Genomic DNA, 15,189 nt, shown 5'->3' with positions numbered 1-15,189 from the left:
ATGTTCTTAAGAAATAGGAAAAAAATTCAGTGAAGACCTAACTCATGACCCGAGAGATGCATCTGGCCCTTCAGCTGACCCATCTACTGTTTTCCTCATGCCTCATCAGAAATGGTCTCAGTGGAAGGCTGGCTGTCAAGAAGCCATTCTTAAGGAAGGGAAACAGGGAAAAAGAAAAGGCATAATTATACCAAATTAACCTCAACACCTCAACATTATCAAAGCAGTGTGGGATCATCTTGACAGAGAACAGAACAAAAGGCAGAAGCATCCAAAAGAAGCCTGGAGAACTATTTCTGAAGATTATGTAAAGAAATTACAAGAAAGCTGCCCAAGAGAGTAAAGGCTGCATTGAAAAATAAAAGCAGTCGTACCAAATATTGACTTAGTTAAAATTTTGCAATCTCTGTTTCAGCCTTGTACAATGTATTTCCACATATGCTTGCACATATTTCACTAAATTGCTACACCTTTTTCTCATTTTCTTAGCTAAATACAAAGAAATGAGGGGTGGCTCATAACTTCAGTGCAGTACTGGACGTAAATAATAAAGAGAATAGATTGAGCGCGCTTGGCTCCTGCCAATCAAACTATTACCTACAACCATCATCGTTCATGTATTCATTAACCATCTTAATAACGACACAAATAATTGTCCTTAAAATGTTTAAAATGCCCACTTACTGTGTGTACTGTAGACTCCATCTATCTAAACACCTTTATTATGTTCATAGTTACTAAACATGCCAGATAAAGCATTAAATAAATGAATAAGGAAACAACACAAACCACTGACACTCAAAATAACATCATGATATCACATTTGTTGTCCACCTACTTGTTGCATTTTATTCTGGTACAAACAGTACAGGGTGATGTTTTATTCTTGCACTTCTGACTCCTGAAATGTGTACCGAAGGTTAAAATAAAAATATAGCAGAACAGAGCAGATCACTGGTTAAAGAAGGGATAAAATAGCTGAAAATATCGATTATCTTGTTGGCTCTGCAGGATCCAATCAATTGCATGATCATGGACAGGGCTGTACATTCGGGGAAAACTCTGGCTTAATGTGCATATCTATGTAGCTGTATAGTCCCAACCATATAGAGTAAAGCAATACAGACAACTACAAGAGGCTAAAAAGGGAAAGTGCATTCACGATAAGGAAGAGAATGTGTTCATTATGAGAATTCTCAGTGAACAGGAAACTCCCAGAGAGATGGTTATGAAAGGGCGTGATTTGAGTGTGGGCTTTATTTTTGGCCATGCGCTTCATTAAGAAGTGATGCGTGTGCACGTAGCGCTTCTGGGTAAAGTTTCAAAGAGCCTGTGGGGAGTAAGGCTGAAAAAGGGCAGTGCCGGGGTCAAGAGGCGCTTGGTATGAGAGTGACCACTGTAGCATTAATAATATCTGCTCTCATATTGACTGCTCCATTTGACTCCTTCTCATCCTTTGGGTGAATATGCAGTAAAGGCACTTCTTGCTTTGCCCCAAAGCCAAACGGCTTCATTTACATTTCACCCTGCTGTATTTGTGACAGATGTTTCTGAGTGTTAACAATACTGCAAGAGAGCATTGAAACCGTGGGTGATCTTTGTGCTTTTTGTGATTTAGTAAAGCAATGAATCCATTAAACACTCGAAATCTGATGAACTCCCCAGCTGATCTTAGGAAGAGTATATAAACCTCTGTGAGACGGAAAATTCAAAACATAATAAGTTAAAGCAGCAAAGAGAAGACTCTTGATGTGTCAGTAATGTGACGACTTGACTGAAGAATTATTCATTACTCTCGGGACATGAACAGGTTAAGCTAGAGTTTTTATGAATCCTTATTACCCTGTAACAGAATTCATTTCTTAGAGTCATTTTATGTCTTCAAAGGGAGATACCAAGATGTCTTTTTTTCATGCATGCTTTTTAAAGACTGTGTTTTTACTGCTCTACAAGAGTCTGACACTGAAAAGGGGTGATGGGGAAATTAAAGACGCGGACCGTGGATCATCATCATGCAGCTATGATAGTGGGATTAATATCGTGGTAGACAGTTTGTGTAACTGGCTGTGTATATTCACTGCATAAAGGCTATCTTTACACAGTGGAGGGTACCTGAATCCTCACTGGGGCCAGTTTCATTACTCTTATCACTAATAAATACTTTTGGTCATAATTTCTTTTTTAAAAGATGAATTCGTTGTAACGTGTGCACGATTCATCTTTTGCCCTATTAGTCACAATGTGGGTGCACCAGAGAGGTTTTAGAGATGACGTCTAAACAAGATGCATGACTTTGCATTTTAGACACGAATTAATGAGGAAGAATTGACAGGAAGTCAAATGTACACGTTAATATCAGCTGGTGAGTGGGCCCATATCCTGTACACTTAGGTCCATAATTTGAGGGACAAAGACACAGTTTTTGTAGTTTTGGACAGATTTTATAACATTTTCAAAACATGAGTTAAATGCTTTAAATCAAGGGGTTTAACAAATATTTTAGCATTAACTGTTTAGGAATTACAGCCATTTTTATACACAGCTTCGAATTTTTGGAAGCTCAAAATCAGTTGGACAAATTAGGATAATTTTAACTATAAGGATTGTTTTTAATACTTGGATGAAAATCTTTTCTGCCTGAAGTTTGGCACCCATGGATATCACCAAATGCTACGTTTCCTTTCTTGAAATTCTCTACTCAACCTTCACTGCAGCCATCTGCAGCTGCTGCTTGTTTGTGGGTCTCTCTATTTTCTGTTTTGTCTTCGGTGAGTGAAAAGTATGCTCTGTTGGACTGAGATCAGGCGACGGACTTGGTAATTGAAAAATATTCCATTTCTTTACCTTGAGAAACTCCTGGTTAGCTTTTGCAGTATGCTTTGGGTCGTTATCCATTTACACTGTGAACCAATGTCTTATCAGTTTTGCAGCATTTGGCTGAATCTGTGCAGAGAGTTTAACCCTGCACTTCACAACTCATCCTATAGCGGCAGTCATGTAATCAATAAACACTAGTATTGGTAGCCAAACATGTCTGACCCATAACTTTGCCTCCACCATTTTTGACAGAAACGTGGTATACTTTAGATCACAAGCTGTTCCTCTCTATAGCCGTACTTGACACTTCCTATCATTCTGGTACACCACTCTCTGTGTTAGCTCTGCAACAGTCTGGCAACCGGTACAGGGTGTACCCTGCCTCTCACACTATGGCATCTGTATTAGACTTCTGTCCCACAGTGTCCCTGAATTGGATCAGCAGAAGGAAATTGGTGGATGCAAGTTAATCTTGGTTTCATGTATCCAGTTTCAGAACTGTGCAGGCTCTTGTAGATGTTTCTGCCAAGTCTTATCTGGTCTTCTTGTTCTGCAGTGTAGCCAGTGGTTTGATCCTCTGAACTCTGCAGTTTCATAAAGGTGTCTCTTGATTGTAGACTTTGACAATTATATGTCTATCTCCTGTAAGTGTTCATAAATTGATTTCAAATTACAGTGAAAAGCTAAAAAGTACAAATTCAACACTTTGAGTAAACTTCAGATATTATATCTGCTTCATTTGGCATAAAATACCACACAAACAGGCCTCACCTGGCCCTCAAACTGCACGTCAGTTAACTGTTCAATTAATTGTAAAACTTTGGATTCAAGCTAAAAGTCTTCGCTTTTATCATGTCTTGATTGTTTGATTTAAAATTTACTGTCATGTACTAAGGAAAAACTACAAATAATTGTGTCTATAGTCAACAATTTATAGATTTAACTGTGGCTTTCTCCCCCCACTCTCTTGATTTCTCCCCAGCTCTCAGGCGCTGGTGTGATCGGGGCTTCCAGCAGGTGTGGCCAGGGGCTGCAGCAGCTGGGTCATTGCACCTGTGTGTCACTGCCTAATCGATCAACATACTTAAGGACCTGCTTTTGCTCAGCTTGCTTTTGTGGAAATGCTGGGGTTCTGACAGTCTAAATGTTTTTAATATGTGCTTTCTTTGTGTGTGACACGTGCCTCCTCTCGCAGGAATCCTCTGGTTTGCTGTCCTCCACTTTTCTGTCTTGCTGGGACTTCATCTTGTGGTCTTAGTTCACGTTGGATTTTGAGCTCTGTAACGTGCCCTTCCAGCGTCACTGACTGAAACAAGCTAGAGACTGTAAGCTCTCAGTTAACTTACCGGCCTGTCGACTCCTCCACATCCAGACTGCAGTTGTACTGACTTTGTTGGTCAACCCCGAATTTGTGAATAAAGTCTTTGAACTGTCCTGTGAGTCTGAGTCTGCCTTAGGCTCTTTATGTCGTTCCGTAATCGCGACACATTTATTTATTCTGTGTAGTAGTTGTAAACCTGAAGTTGCCCAACACAGTGCGCTTTAGCTGTTTGAAACTTGTGAAGCACAAAAAATGATTCTGGGCCTTTCAGCTGCCTTGTGCGTAGCTGTTGCAGCAGGGTACTCACTGGGCATATAGTTGGGTGCGAATTGCAGAGCAGAAGCTTGCCACAATTTGTTTACAATGAGAGTGTGTGTTTATGTGTAAATTTGTGCGTTTGTTTGAGTGAAGTCTTTGGATATGACTTGGTTCACAGCAGCTGTTCATTTTCTAGTGAACACTTCCTCCAAGCTGTGCCAAACACTGCTCACTCTCCATCTCTGATTGGTAGACATCTTGGCTGGAGGCATGCCGGGAAAGGGGGTGGTTTTAACACTGCTGCTAAAATGGAGACGCAAGTGGTCCCAGTCTGGCATTCCCTGAAAACACTGGCCATGACTTGGGTGAAAGCACAATTTTCTAAATTGGAGTACAGAGGGAGATTATGTAAGTGTGTAATTTACTAGTGTATTATCTTTAACTTGTTAATTTCATTTGAGGGGAATTCTCTGCTCCCCCCAAAATAAAATGATGGGAATATCTTGTTTTGTTGAGTGAGCAGAAAGTAAACTAAGTAAGTATTTATCATTCACAGTTATCACTTCAGTTCTTTCATACATTTCCAATCAAATCCAAAAGATGTGTTTGTAACAAATTTCTGGCTCATTCATTTTAGTGTATACTCAATGCTCTTATTCAGTTCACCCAAGTATAGCATATGTTGGTGCAGATTGTTATTAAATAAATAGATTTTTTTTGTACAAAGAGTTAAATCAACCTCTGTTATAAATTATCTCTCAAAGTGATATTTTAGTTTGTATTATATAATATCATATGAATCCATCCCCATAAACCAGTCTCCAAATCCTAACACTCATTCATGTGATATTCACACTCCCCCATGTGTGAGCCTTTTAAAAGTGTACAGTGAAACCACGGACCATGAGTAAAACTGGAACCACTCCATTTATCTCTGTGCATCTTAAATCAAGTTATTTTTTCCCATCAGGAGAAAACAGGCTGTTAAAAACTCACAAGGGAGCCACTTCCTGCCGGGCCGCAGCCTGGGCAATCAAAAAGAAGTATTCTAATGATCCCTGACAAAATTGTCAGATGATATCCTCCAGGGTGCGATGATACTTTACATTACAGTAGACGGATCGATAGCAAAGATGACATGAGAGGCCTCTGCAGAGAGAGGAAGCTGGAATGACTGCAGTGCTCTGACTCTCACTCGCGCTGTTTCCACAGCGAGCCCACTTGGCCTCACAGAACACGTGAGAATATGTTTTGTGAGCATAAATTCCCTAAATTAATGCATGTGCCACTTATCTGAGGCGGTGGACTGGATCTACACGCAAGGACACCTGATAAGTGTGTCTCTACAGTAAATGTGTGTCAGCTGTAGTTGAAAAATTGAAAGTCACCTAAATATGAAATTCTCACAGTTAAGTTTTAAGCAATGACTTAGCAGATTCGCAATGTCAAGAACGTCACTCAGGAAACATTTTGTTTCGAAGTAGCCCACATCCCCGAGGAACCAGTTATCACAGACAACTGACAAGACCTGGGCGCCACAAAACTAGGCCATTAAAGTGGATTAATGCTGTAATTTAGAGGTGCACACACAACTTGCATAACATAAAAGGGCACAATTATAAAATACAAAGGTATTTATTTTGAAAATGAAGGGACCAGTGAAGTGATTTAATGTGAAACATACTCCATATAAGCAAGAACTCACTATTCACCCCAGATTTATAAAATGAAAAACAAAAATAGATCAAATACATGGAATAAGTGGTTCAGGTTTGATCTCAAATGAGTCACATACTCCTGTTGGTTCAATAACCCCGGTGCTTCCCTCTCCTATTTTCTTGTACTATGATGAAGCTGGTCTGTGTAACACCCGGGAATGGAGTCAGTGCTATACTGAGCAACTAATCTTCCAAACTCTAACTTCCGCAATTTGTGCTGAGAGAGAATAATGCTGACAGACTGAAGAGTTATTAAGGGATCTGAAGTATGGAAAACACATTTAACAAAAGACGATCAAACAACAAATGCACCAGTGGTTCCAAATCAAATTTAAAATATCTTGAGGCTGGGCTGAAATGATAAACTCGCAAGTGTCCGTGCACATACATGTCCTCTGTCTATCTCCACAACCCCTGCTTGGTAAGGGCAGGCATAATGAACAATAGCTCCTTCTCCTTTTGTCTGTGATGGAAAATCTATAAATTCTTAGAGATCAGCCATGAGGCAGTGGTAACAGTCGCTCCAAGCAACACTAACTGGTCCCCTGTCCTCAGGGATGAAGCCATAAAACAGAGCAAGTAAATGTGACTTTTTTTTTAAAAAAAAAAGAAAAGAAAAGAAAAAAATCCCCTCATATACAATTTTGTCTTGACATTTCTGTCACTTCTTTTCGTGTCTTTTGCAATCTCGACTTGGCTTCACTTCTGTTGCACGTTTCCCCCCTCCTCCTCAGTTCAATGTCTTAATCAGGGATCTGTTGCTTCACTGAGCTTCAAATGCTTAGATGACGTGAAACAGGTGCACACGAGTGTCTACCGACCTATCCGAGTGAGTACTGAACATCTGCGACTTTAGAGCTATTAAGCACAATTTCTCATTTAACACCCCTTAAAGGTGCACAGAGCTGCAGCAGCTTGAGGAAGTGAAGGCAAAGAAATGATTTGTTTGGAAGAAACCGCACAGAGGTGATGGATAGAAATGCAGACTTTTTCACCTGCGACACACACACATGCACTCATGTAATAAATAAATAAATAGAAACATTGTAATTTCCTGCAACAGCCTGGGACAACAGATCAAAAAAATTTCCGAGCATCACCGATATGACGGCGCACAAACCACGTGTTTACGTAATGGAAAGCCAATCTTTCACTTTAACCCCTCCTACTCATCTATTTCCAACAAGAGGGTCCGACGCCAAAGAAAAATGATGCAAATGTTCTTATACAGGCGCATCGCACTTTTGGAGATGCCAGTGGCGTGGTGCTGAAACGGCTCGAGGAGAACACCCCACAAAGGGAGCAAACGCACACTCCAGGAATCACGGACACACACACACACCAAGAACCCTGGCTTTAATAGAAACGTTGCAGCGTGGGGGCTCAAAGAAATGAAAACTGGGGTTGGTGCTGTCTGACCTCGCCAGGCAAGCAGGTTTGCAGGGGAAACGAACTGGACTTGATCCGGCAATGTGGTGTCTTGTTGGGGCTATCATTGCAGCAGTCTGTCCATAGGATGCATCCTCCCTTGGCTTTTGATGCTGTGCAGATCCACCCTCCTCTCCTCAGAGTGATGAACTAATAGGCAATGATTTTCTCCTCGGAAATCCACCGTGGTTTACTGTTTGCACGTTAGTTGTGTGTTTGTTTACTGGCGACCCGTCTCCTCCCGGTGCGACACATGCAATTTCCAGAGTATATTTTCTATTGTCGACTAGTTGAGGAGGCATTCTTTACACGCCAGAAGAAGAAAACACACCATTATCACGAAGTGTGACAGACAGTGAATATTTTGTCACGTGAATGAAAGCGCACAGGACTTGGATATACCTAGTTTTTCTATGATACAATTGGTAGCCTTGCTCGGGAGAACTGATCCAATTGTGTTATTATGCAACCGCAAGGATCTCATCTATATCTGGGTGTTTAAGACACGGGATTGCTCTTCGCCCAAATCAATGTGGTTTCTTTGGAACATTTTCAGCAAAGGAACGCATATGCTGCAGTGTCTTTGTGGCAAGAGTCTTAAGAAAAACAAGAATCCAAGTGGTAAGCTCATCACCATTTATGCCTACTCCTCCGTTTCTCAGCGAACCGGCTTTATGCGTGCTTGTGTGCCGAGAGTTGAGTGTCTGCGTAATTCTGTTAATTTGGTCGTAACGATGATAGATCTGCAATCACATTTATGCAGCGAGTGGATCATGCAGAGGCTCTGGAAGGAGGGGAGGAGGGGGGGACAACTTATTCTGTGCTGCTACTACCTCGGCGAGCTCAGGTCTTTTTTTTGGGAGGGGGGGCACAGCGCAGAGACACACAAAGCCCCCCCGATGCATCACCACGGCACCATGATCTTCTAACTTTTTAAATAACGCTTGCTCCCCCCCCACCTCTCTCTCTCTCACTCTCAGACACACACAGGGGCTCGATGGTATTTCAGAGGATCACATCCACGCACAGTTATTTATTTATTATTTCTTTTTTTCTTTCTTTCTTTTTTTCTGGACAACGTGATTCCCCCCTAACCAGATTATTCCATCCTCGGGTTGACTGCAGCAGTGTCCCCCCCCCACTCCTCTGCATCACCACTTCTCTATTAAATGAGCTATACTCGCTGTGTTTTCAGCGAAACAGCCGGAGGAGACAGACTATTCTTTCATGTCTGTCACTCTGCTGATGCAGACCAATACTCATCATGCGGGCCCTGCGAAAGCGTGATTTTTACACGAGCACCTGAGTTTCTTTTATGTTGACGAAGCCAGGCAGCTGAGGTGCGAGTAGGGCATGTAGAAAAGGACTGGGATACGCTGCACCGAAGCAAATCCTGCACTTGAGCAGTCGACATCGTTTCGATTAAGATTGTGCACTTTTTTTCTGGTACAAAAAATAACAAGAGCAATGCCTAAGCCCCGAATTTAGGATCACAGCAACATCACGTATTTTTTAAAAATACATCCTGCCAAAACAAATGTAACAATGCAGAGGTCCAGTGTGCCAGGAATGCTTATTTCAACAGGCTGTTGTAAAGCCCCAGGTAGACAGCATGTAGTGCGGGCTACTTGTTACCTCATGAAGCGGGTAGTAGATGATGGGCTGAGTAGCAGCACAGTTTTTCGACACTGCAACTGCAGTATAGTAGATCATCACCATACTGTAGTGGGACAATCACGCTTTGCAGACACTGCAGGAGTGATAACAAGACACTGTTTACTATCAATTACCAAGAAGAAGAAGTTATATTTTACAGCATTATGTCTCCACAGTAAAGGTTAGCCAAGGTTTGTGTTGGTATAGCTCAAGATAGGGTGAAAACACAGTTAGCCTCAGTTTGTGCCTTCAGTTTAGCAATACGCATTTTTCTCATAGGCCCAGCTACAACAGCTAATTTGGAGGCATTACAAGATTTGCCAAAATCTGTGAAAATATAATGACGGCTACATAATAAACATCTTTGGAACTATTTTCTCATGCTACAAACTCCAAGCAGGAAAGTGGGATAAATTCTTGCCGGTCTGCTGTATTTATGTTGTTCTGAAATATAAATATTTGCTGATATTTGTTAATGCATGTATGCCATCCATTTATATTATGTTATAATGCATAATAATTGTTCTTACTCACATTTTTCCTGGCAAGCAGGAAGATTATGTCATCGCGGGGCATGGGCATAACCTGGGTATTTTTGTTTTCCAAAACAAGGCAGAGTGTGACACTCTAAGTGGCTTTTACTTTGAAAAGATTTCTCTAAGCAATACTCATCTTCTATATTTCAGTATAAACAGTTGTTCTTGCATTAGAGGGAAGCTGTACAATATAAAGCCCTTTATAGTCAGTTAAAAATTTCTGATGCTGATTAGACTCTAACTTATCTCTTCAGGGGTGCAGCATTTTCTACTGGTAGTTTTAAATATGACAAATTAAAAGAACAAATTCTGCACCTCACTCATTTGTAAACACTGGTTCAGTTCTGCCCCTGGTTCCCATCTTCTCTTTTAGTTTAAGGAAAGGAGTTGTAACTTGGAAAGACTTTTAAAAAATAATTTTTTTTCGTAATTAATGGAGTAGACATTTATTTTTCGTCCTCTAAGTGCTGTTATACAACCTCTGCATTTGTTTTATTTCCAGAGTTTTGCTACTATCTACTTTTGATTAAATTAGAAAAAATAAGCTGTAACAAAGAGGGTAGGACTTTAAAAACAGAACAACCAATAAACAGCAAATATGTACAACAATTTCTCAGTAGAATTGTATATATATATATAACTCTCAGTATTACATGTCTGAAATTACTAGCATTACTAGCATAAAGGCTATACATTTTATGTTCCTATTCCTTGCTGATCATACTAAAAGCATAATATTGTGGTACAGTGGGCGCTGGACTGATGACTGACTTTGCTCAGTAGAAAAGCCACTGCGAGACAGTAAGTTGTGCTTAACGCAGTTCATCCAGTCAATCAAAGCTAAGACTCTGCCCTGACCACAAAATGGTCAGGGCATGTGCTACAGCAAGTGATAGGGCCAGTAGTTTACTGGGAAATGAAGTAATGAAGTAGGCCAGTACGCTGACTGTGTCAGTGGGGTGTAGTAGTGTTTCGACCAACTAAAAGCTGCTAACTCATTGAATCCGCACTGCCAGGCAAATCACACAACTGACTTGTTTCAACTCCAAAGGTGCTTTAGAAATCCTCACACAAGTTGTTAAAGTGCCATTGTCATAGTGGGACAGCGAGTCCTCTGCGTGGCCCTGTGTCAGCAAAGTGTTTCCTAAACTGTTCGCCAGGCCAGAGCTGCAAAGGCCTAGACTTAGTGCTACAGCTCTTTGGTTGTATTTTTAGTAACACAGCAGAATTGAGAGAACCAAGAAAGACCAAACTAAACAGACTGTATCAATATGGCTGCAGTTTTTGTTACCGTATAAACACCAGTCTTATAATTCACGGATTGTATTCAGTTTCTCTTTGCACACACACACACACACACACACACACACACACACACACACACACACACACACACACACACACACACACACACACACGCACACACACACACAAAGGCTTAGCGACTGTACAGGACCAATTCATCTGGAGAGGTTTAAAGCAGAGTATGGAGGGCACTTGATTTTATTCTAGCGTGGGTTAATAGTTCCCTGTTAAAGGCAACATTTATTTTCTGTCACTGGGTGTGTGATAGCACAAAGTTACACATGTGGAGAACTTGTCTTTAGGCCCCTGTAATTATGTACTAACGGGTTGTGAGCCCATTCACACTGAGTCTTCCCTTTTATAAGTAAGCCTATAGAAAAGGGTCAGTGGCTTTGCATTCATTGGTCAGCTGTACTGATGTGCATGGATACATATGGAGTATTTCTTGAAGTAGACCACATTCTTTAGTGTTGAAAGAAGATGAGAGGAATCCAGTGCCTGGTTCTCTAAAGCATCTCCTCTCCTCACAGTGGTCCAGATCAGGTTATGATAAAACATAGTGCAGTTCTGCATTCTGATGTAAGTGAAGGGTTGGGTTAAAGCTCCATAACACAACAGGATGAGTCACTTCCTTGCTGGATATGGCAGTTTGCCATCATGTAAAGCTACGCGTCCACTTTTAGCCCTTTTGCAAAACTGCCTTCGGGTAAAGTCACCAAGATTTTATACTCAGTGACCTGTTAACATTCTTCCAGTTGTGTCTCTGTTTTCCAGCAAGATTGTTGTTTCATGTGGTGGCTTGTCCTTAGGGTTGGTGGTCTGGTACAACTGCTACTGCGGATCTACTCTTAATGTTCACTCTTGTGTAACAGTACGGGTACATGTCTTTGAGTGAATGTACTTCATTAAGTAAATTAAAAGTGATGAAGCAGCTTAGTGGAAAGGATGTAGATATAGGACGTTTAACCCTGAAGCTTAAGTGGCAGTGACGGCCCTATAAATGCCCACACAGATGTCATTGTAAAAGTTTGAGTGTCATTGAATGATGCACACAGCCATGATAAACGGTTTAATGAGGTTATTTGTAGTGTAGAGGGGAAAATTATGTCATATGTACTGCGACAGTCAATAAAGGCAGATATGCGAGTGGCGCTCTTTGACATATTTTGGGCTGAAATGATTGAAATGTAGACGGTAAATAGCCGGGTTGTTGAAAGAGCAGAATTGCTGTGGGTGCGTGAAGTCAGTGGGTGGCTTCTTCAAAGTGACAGCAGAGTGACACTACAGGTGAGGTCACATGACACACAGGCCTCCAGGTGATGTTGGCTCATAGCATTTTAAGTGAAACATCTTTATTATCTGTGACATAGTCAGAAAGCTGGACCTAAGACTCATTAAAAAAAATCTCATGTACTTCTTTCTTTTTTTAATTTAAGATTGAATTACTATAACAAAATAAGTTTCCTGCAGAGATTGTTAAACTTCTCCTGGTTCTTTTCTATGATCTAAGATTATATTTACGAGCCAACCATGCTGACTATTAGACGACTACAACCTTGTAGAGGTGCTTCGAACTGAGAAACGTTCATGAACTGAGGGAATGTGAGATATTTTCACGTAGAGGCTCATAAACCACTCTGGATTTCAATTTATTACGTCTCACATTACCTAAAATAATAAAAACCAAATAAGTGTCACTGTAATTAAACAAAAGGCAATTCTTTAGATGCTAGGAGCAATTTATTTGAAAATAAAAAAAAGCTTCTTTATTCACAAGAGGATGATCCGCATGTTTGATTTTTACAGATATTACACCAGATGCCCTTCCTGACAAAACTCCAAAAGGATTGTTTCTTCTTGAGTATGGAAGCAGGGATCTTCTGCCTGTTAGGAAAATGTGTAAACCACTACACTATGGAGCCACTAGCAATATATAAAGCAGGACTTTGCAAATTCTACATTTATGTGCCAATAAATTCTACCTGACAGCGTCGTGAGTAGGCCTTTAATACCTTTTAAGATCAAGCGCTACCTCTGTATCAGCATCTTGAATGATAAAGTGGATTTCCTTTGAATGCATTGTCTGTCATGTAACAGTAAGTTTACGAGTCTGTCTGTGAAACCCATACAAATGAAACTATACACTGTTGTTGTTACTGTCCTGCTGAAAATGCATGTTCGTTTGGTGTCAGTTTCTGGTGTCGGTGTCTCTTTTGCATGCAGTTCTTATCTCAGAGCAATTTATCGAAAAAATTTACTGTTTCCCCCCCAAAATCACATTTTTTTGAGAATTTAAAAAGAGGGTAGATCATTATTCGTACAGTTAAAAGATACTTGCTTCATTTGTCTTACGTACTTGCGCTAGTTTAATTTGGGGTAACTAAGAAAATGCAGTGTAATTAAAGGGGACGGGCACGATTCAAAGACAGACTCCTACAATTAGAGTAACAGCAGGGCTGGCTAAAAATAACTTCCTCCAACCACCGTTGCACGTTGCTAGGTTTCATACAGAAACATTTCAGTAAGTTTGTAAATGGCTAAACTGCAGTAGTTACACACACACACACACCCTGAAAGATCACAGCAAAGATGTAAAAAACAGGATTTACAGTTAAATATGTATCGCTTTTCGAATAACCTTCACACTGTTAAACTGACAGCATTTACTAAATCTTTTAAACTACGTGTCACATCGATGAACCCTCTTTTTCTAAAAATATCTCAAGAGCATACATGTCCTTAGAATGGAAGTGAATATACACAGAGGGGATAAACGTGTTTTGTTATTATTTGATATAAAACCATTTGGATTCTTGGAGATTCTTGGTCAAGGACTGTTTTTCTTCTCTGTGATTACTGCCATGCTCTGTTGTCATTTAGAAAGAGACATGAAATTAGGTGTTGCTGCAGTTGATATGTCACAGATCAACAAGACAGCTTTTTTCACTTTCATCTGCTCGGGCAATGGCACGATCAGTTTCCCCTGTGAATTAATTTGGGCTCCGTCTCTCTTGCTTTTCAAGAATGTGACCTGCAGAGGTGATAAGAATCAAGTTCCTGGCTACCATTCTACCTCCCTCTGTGTGCAATCAAGTTTACAGAGAAATGTCATGAGTGGGCAAATATATCAATCTATAAATGGTGTTTCTATACAGACAAAGACAGAAACACAAGAAGAAGAGAAATGTTAGCTACATGTTAATGTCTGTAAGGAAAAAAAATGAAATGAATGAAATAAAATATATCATGTTTACCATTTACATCTAGTTAATAGTGTATTAGCGTGAATTTGTATTCAATTCAATTCTATTCTATTTATATAGCCCCAATTCACAACAACAGTTGTCTCAAAGCGCTTTATTTTTTTAGAGAAAACCCCAATAATCAGACAACCCCCTATAAGCAAGCATTTGGCAACAGTGCAAAGGGAAAACTCCTTTTGAGAGGAAGAAACCTCCGGCAGAACCAAGCTCAGGGATCTTTTTTTTTTTTTGTTTGTTTTTTTTGCCTGTCCCATTTGGTTCTTTAGCCGTCAGAATTGTTGTCTGAAGACCAACAAGGATACCCAATGGATTTACTTTGCCAAATGGATCATCACGGCCTTGCCGTATTGGTCCATTTGATCAACCTTTGTTGTTATTATTTATTTTATTTTATTTTCAGTTGTTACAGACGGGACAGACATGACTGAGGGATAGGAAAGGGAGAAAGAAGGATGAAGGAAAAGAAAAACAGAAGGGGCGAGGGACAGTGAGAAAGGGCACTTAAAAAGAGAAAAAGAATCTCCTGAATCACCTGTTGAGAGAAAAAGAAGAGAAAACAAGCAAAAAAAACCCAGAGCAACATACTAAACACAACACCATCACGTTAATCTAGCTAAGTGTAAACAGCAGTAAATACTAAATATTGAATGTTGTTGTGTAGCAAGCAGGGCCGACAGCGCACATTGTGCTTGGAAATAGCAGCCAATAAAGGTGTAGTTTATGTCTATGAACAGTGAACACCCGTGTGCACACCTGTGTGGATCAGCGCGCTTGTATTCAAAAGGTTTCCCCATGTAACGATCTGCTAGAGGATGTAGAGAGCCATAGCCCCGTCCCCCAGGGCATGAAGTAGGCATGGAGGAGATCCAGGCTCCAGACATCCAGAG

The 15,189-nt window shown here is 40.4% G+C and overlaps 1 protein-coding gene across 1 annotated transcript in view; it reads left to right on the top strand.

Annotated features, from left to right (window-relative positions):
- The first annotated feature begins 7,281 nt into the window (after window positions 1-7,281).
- The window catches only part of fgf14 (fibroblast growth factor 14), a 108,298-nt gene continuing 100,390 nt past the window's right edge, over window positions 7,282-15,189 (top strand). Inside the window, exon 1 of the mRNA XM_005475438.4 lies at window positions 7,282-8,163. Coding sequence (XP_005475495.1) covers window positions 7,956-8,163 — 208 coding nt within the window. The 5' untranslated portion in view covers window positions 7,282-7,955. The remainder of the gene's footprint in view (window positions 8,164-15,189) is intronic.

The sequence above is a fragment of the Oreochromis niloticus genome, linkage group LG16, assembly GCF_001858045.2.
Source record: "Oreochromis niloticus isolate F11D_XX linkage group LG16, O_niloticus_UMD_NMBU, whole genome shotgun sequence".
NCBI classification, from domain to species: Eukaryota; Metazoa; Chordata; class Actinopteri; order Cichliformes; family Cichlidae; genus Oreochromis; species Oreochromis niloticus.
Note: the sequence above shows the minus strand (reverse complement) of the source record. Positions and strands in the feature narration are given on the sequence as shown.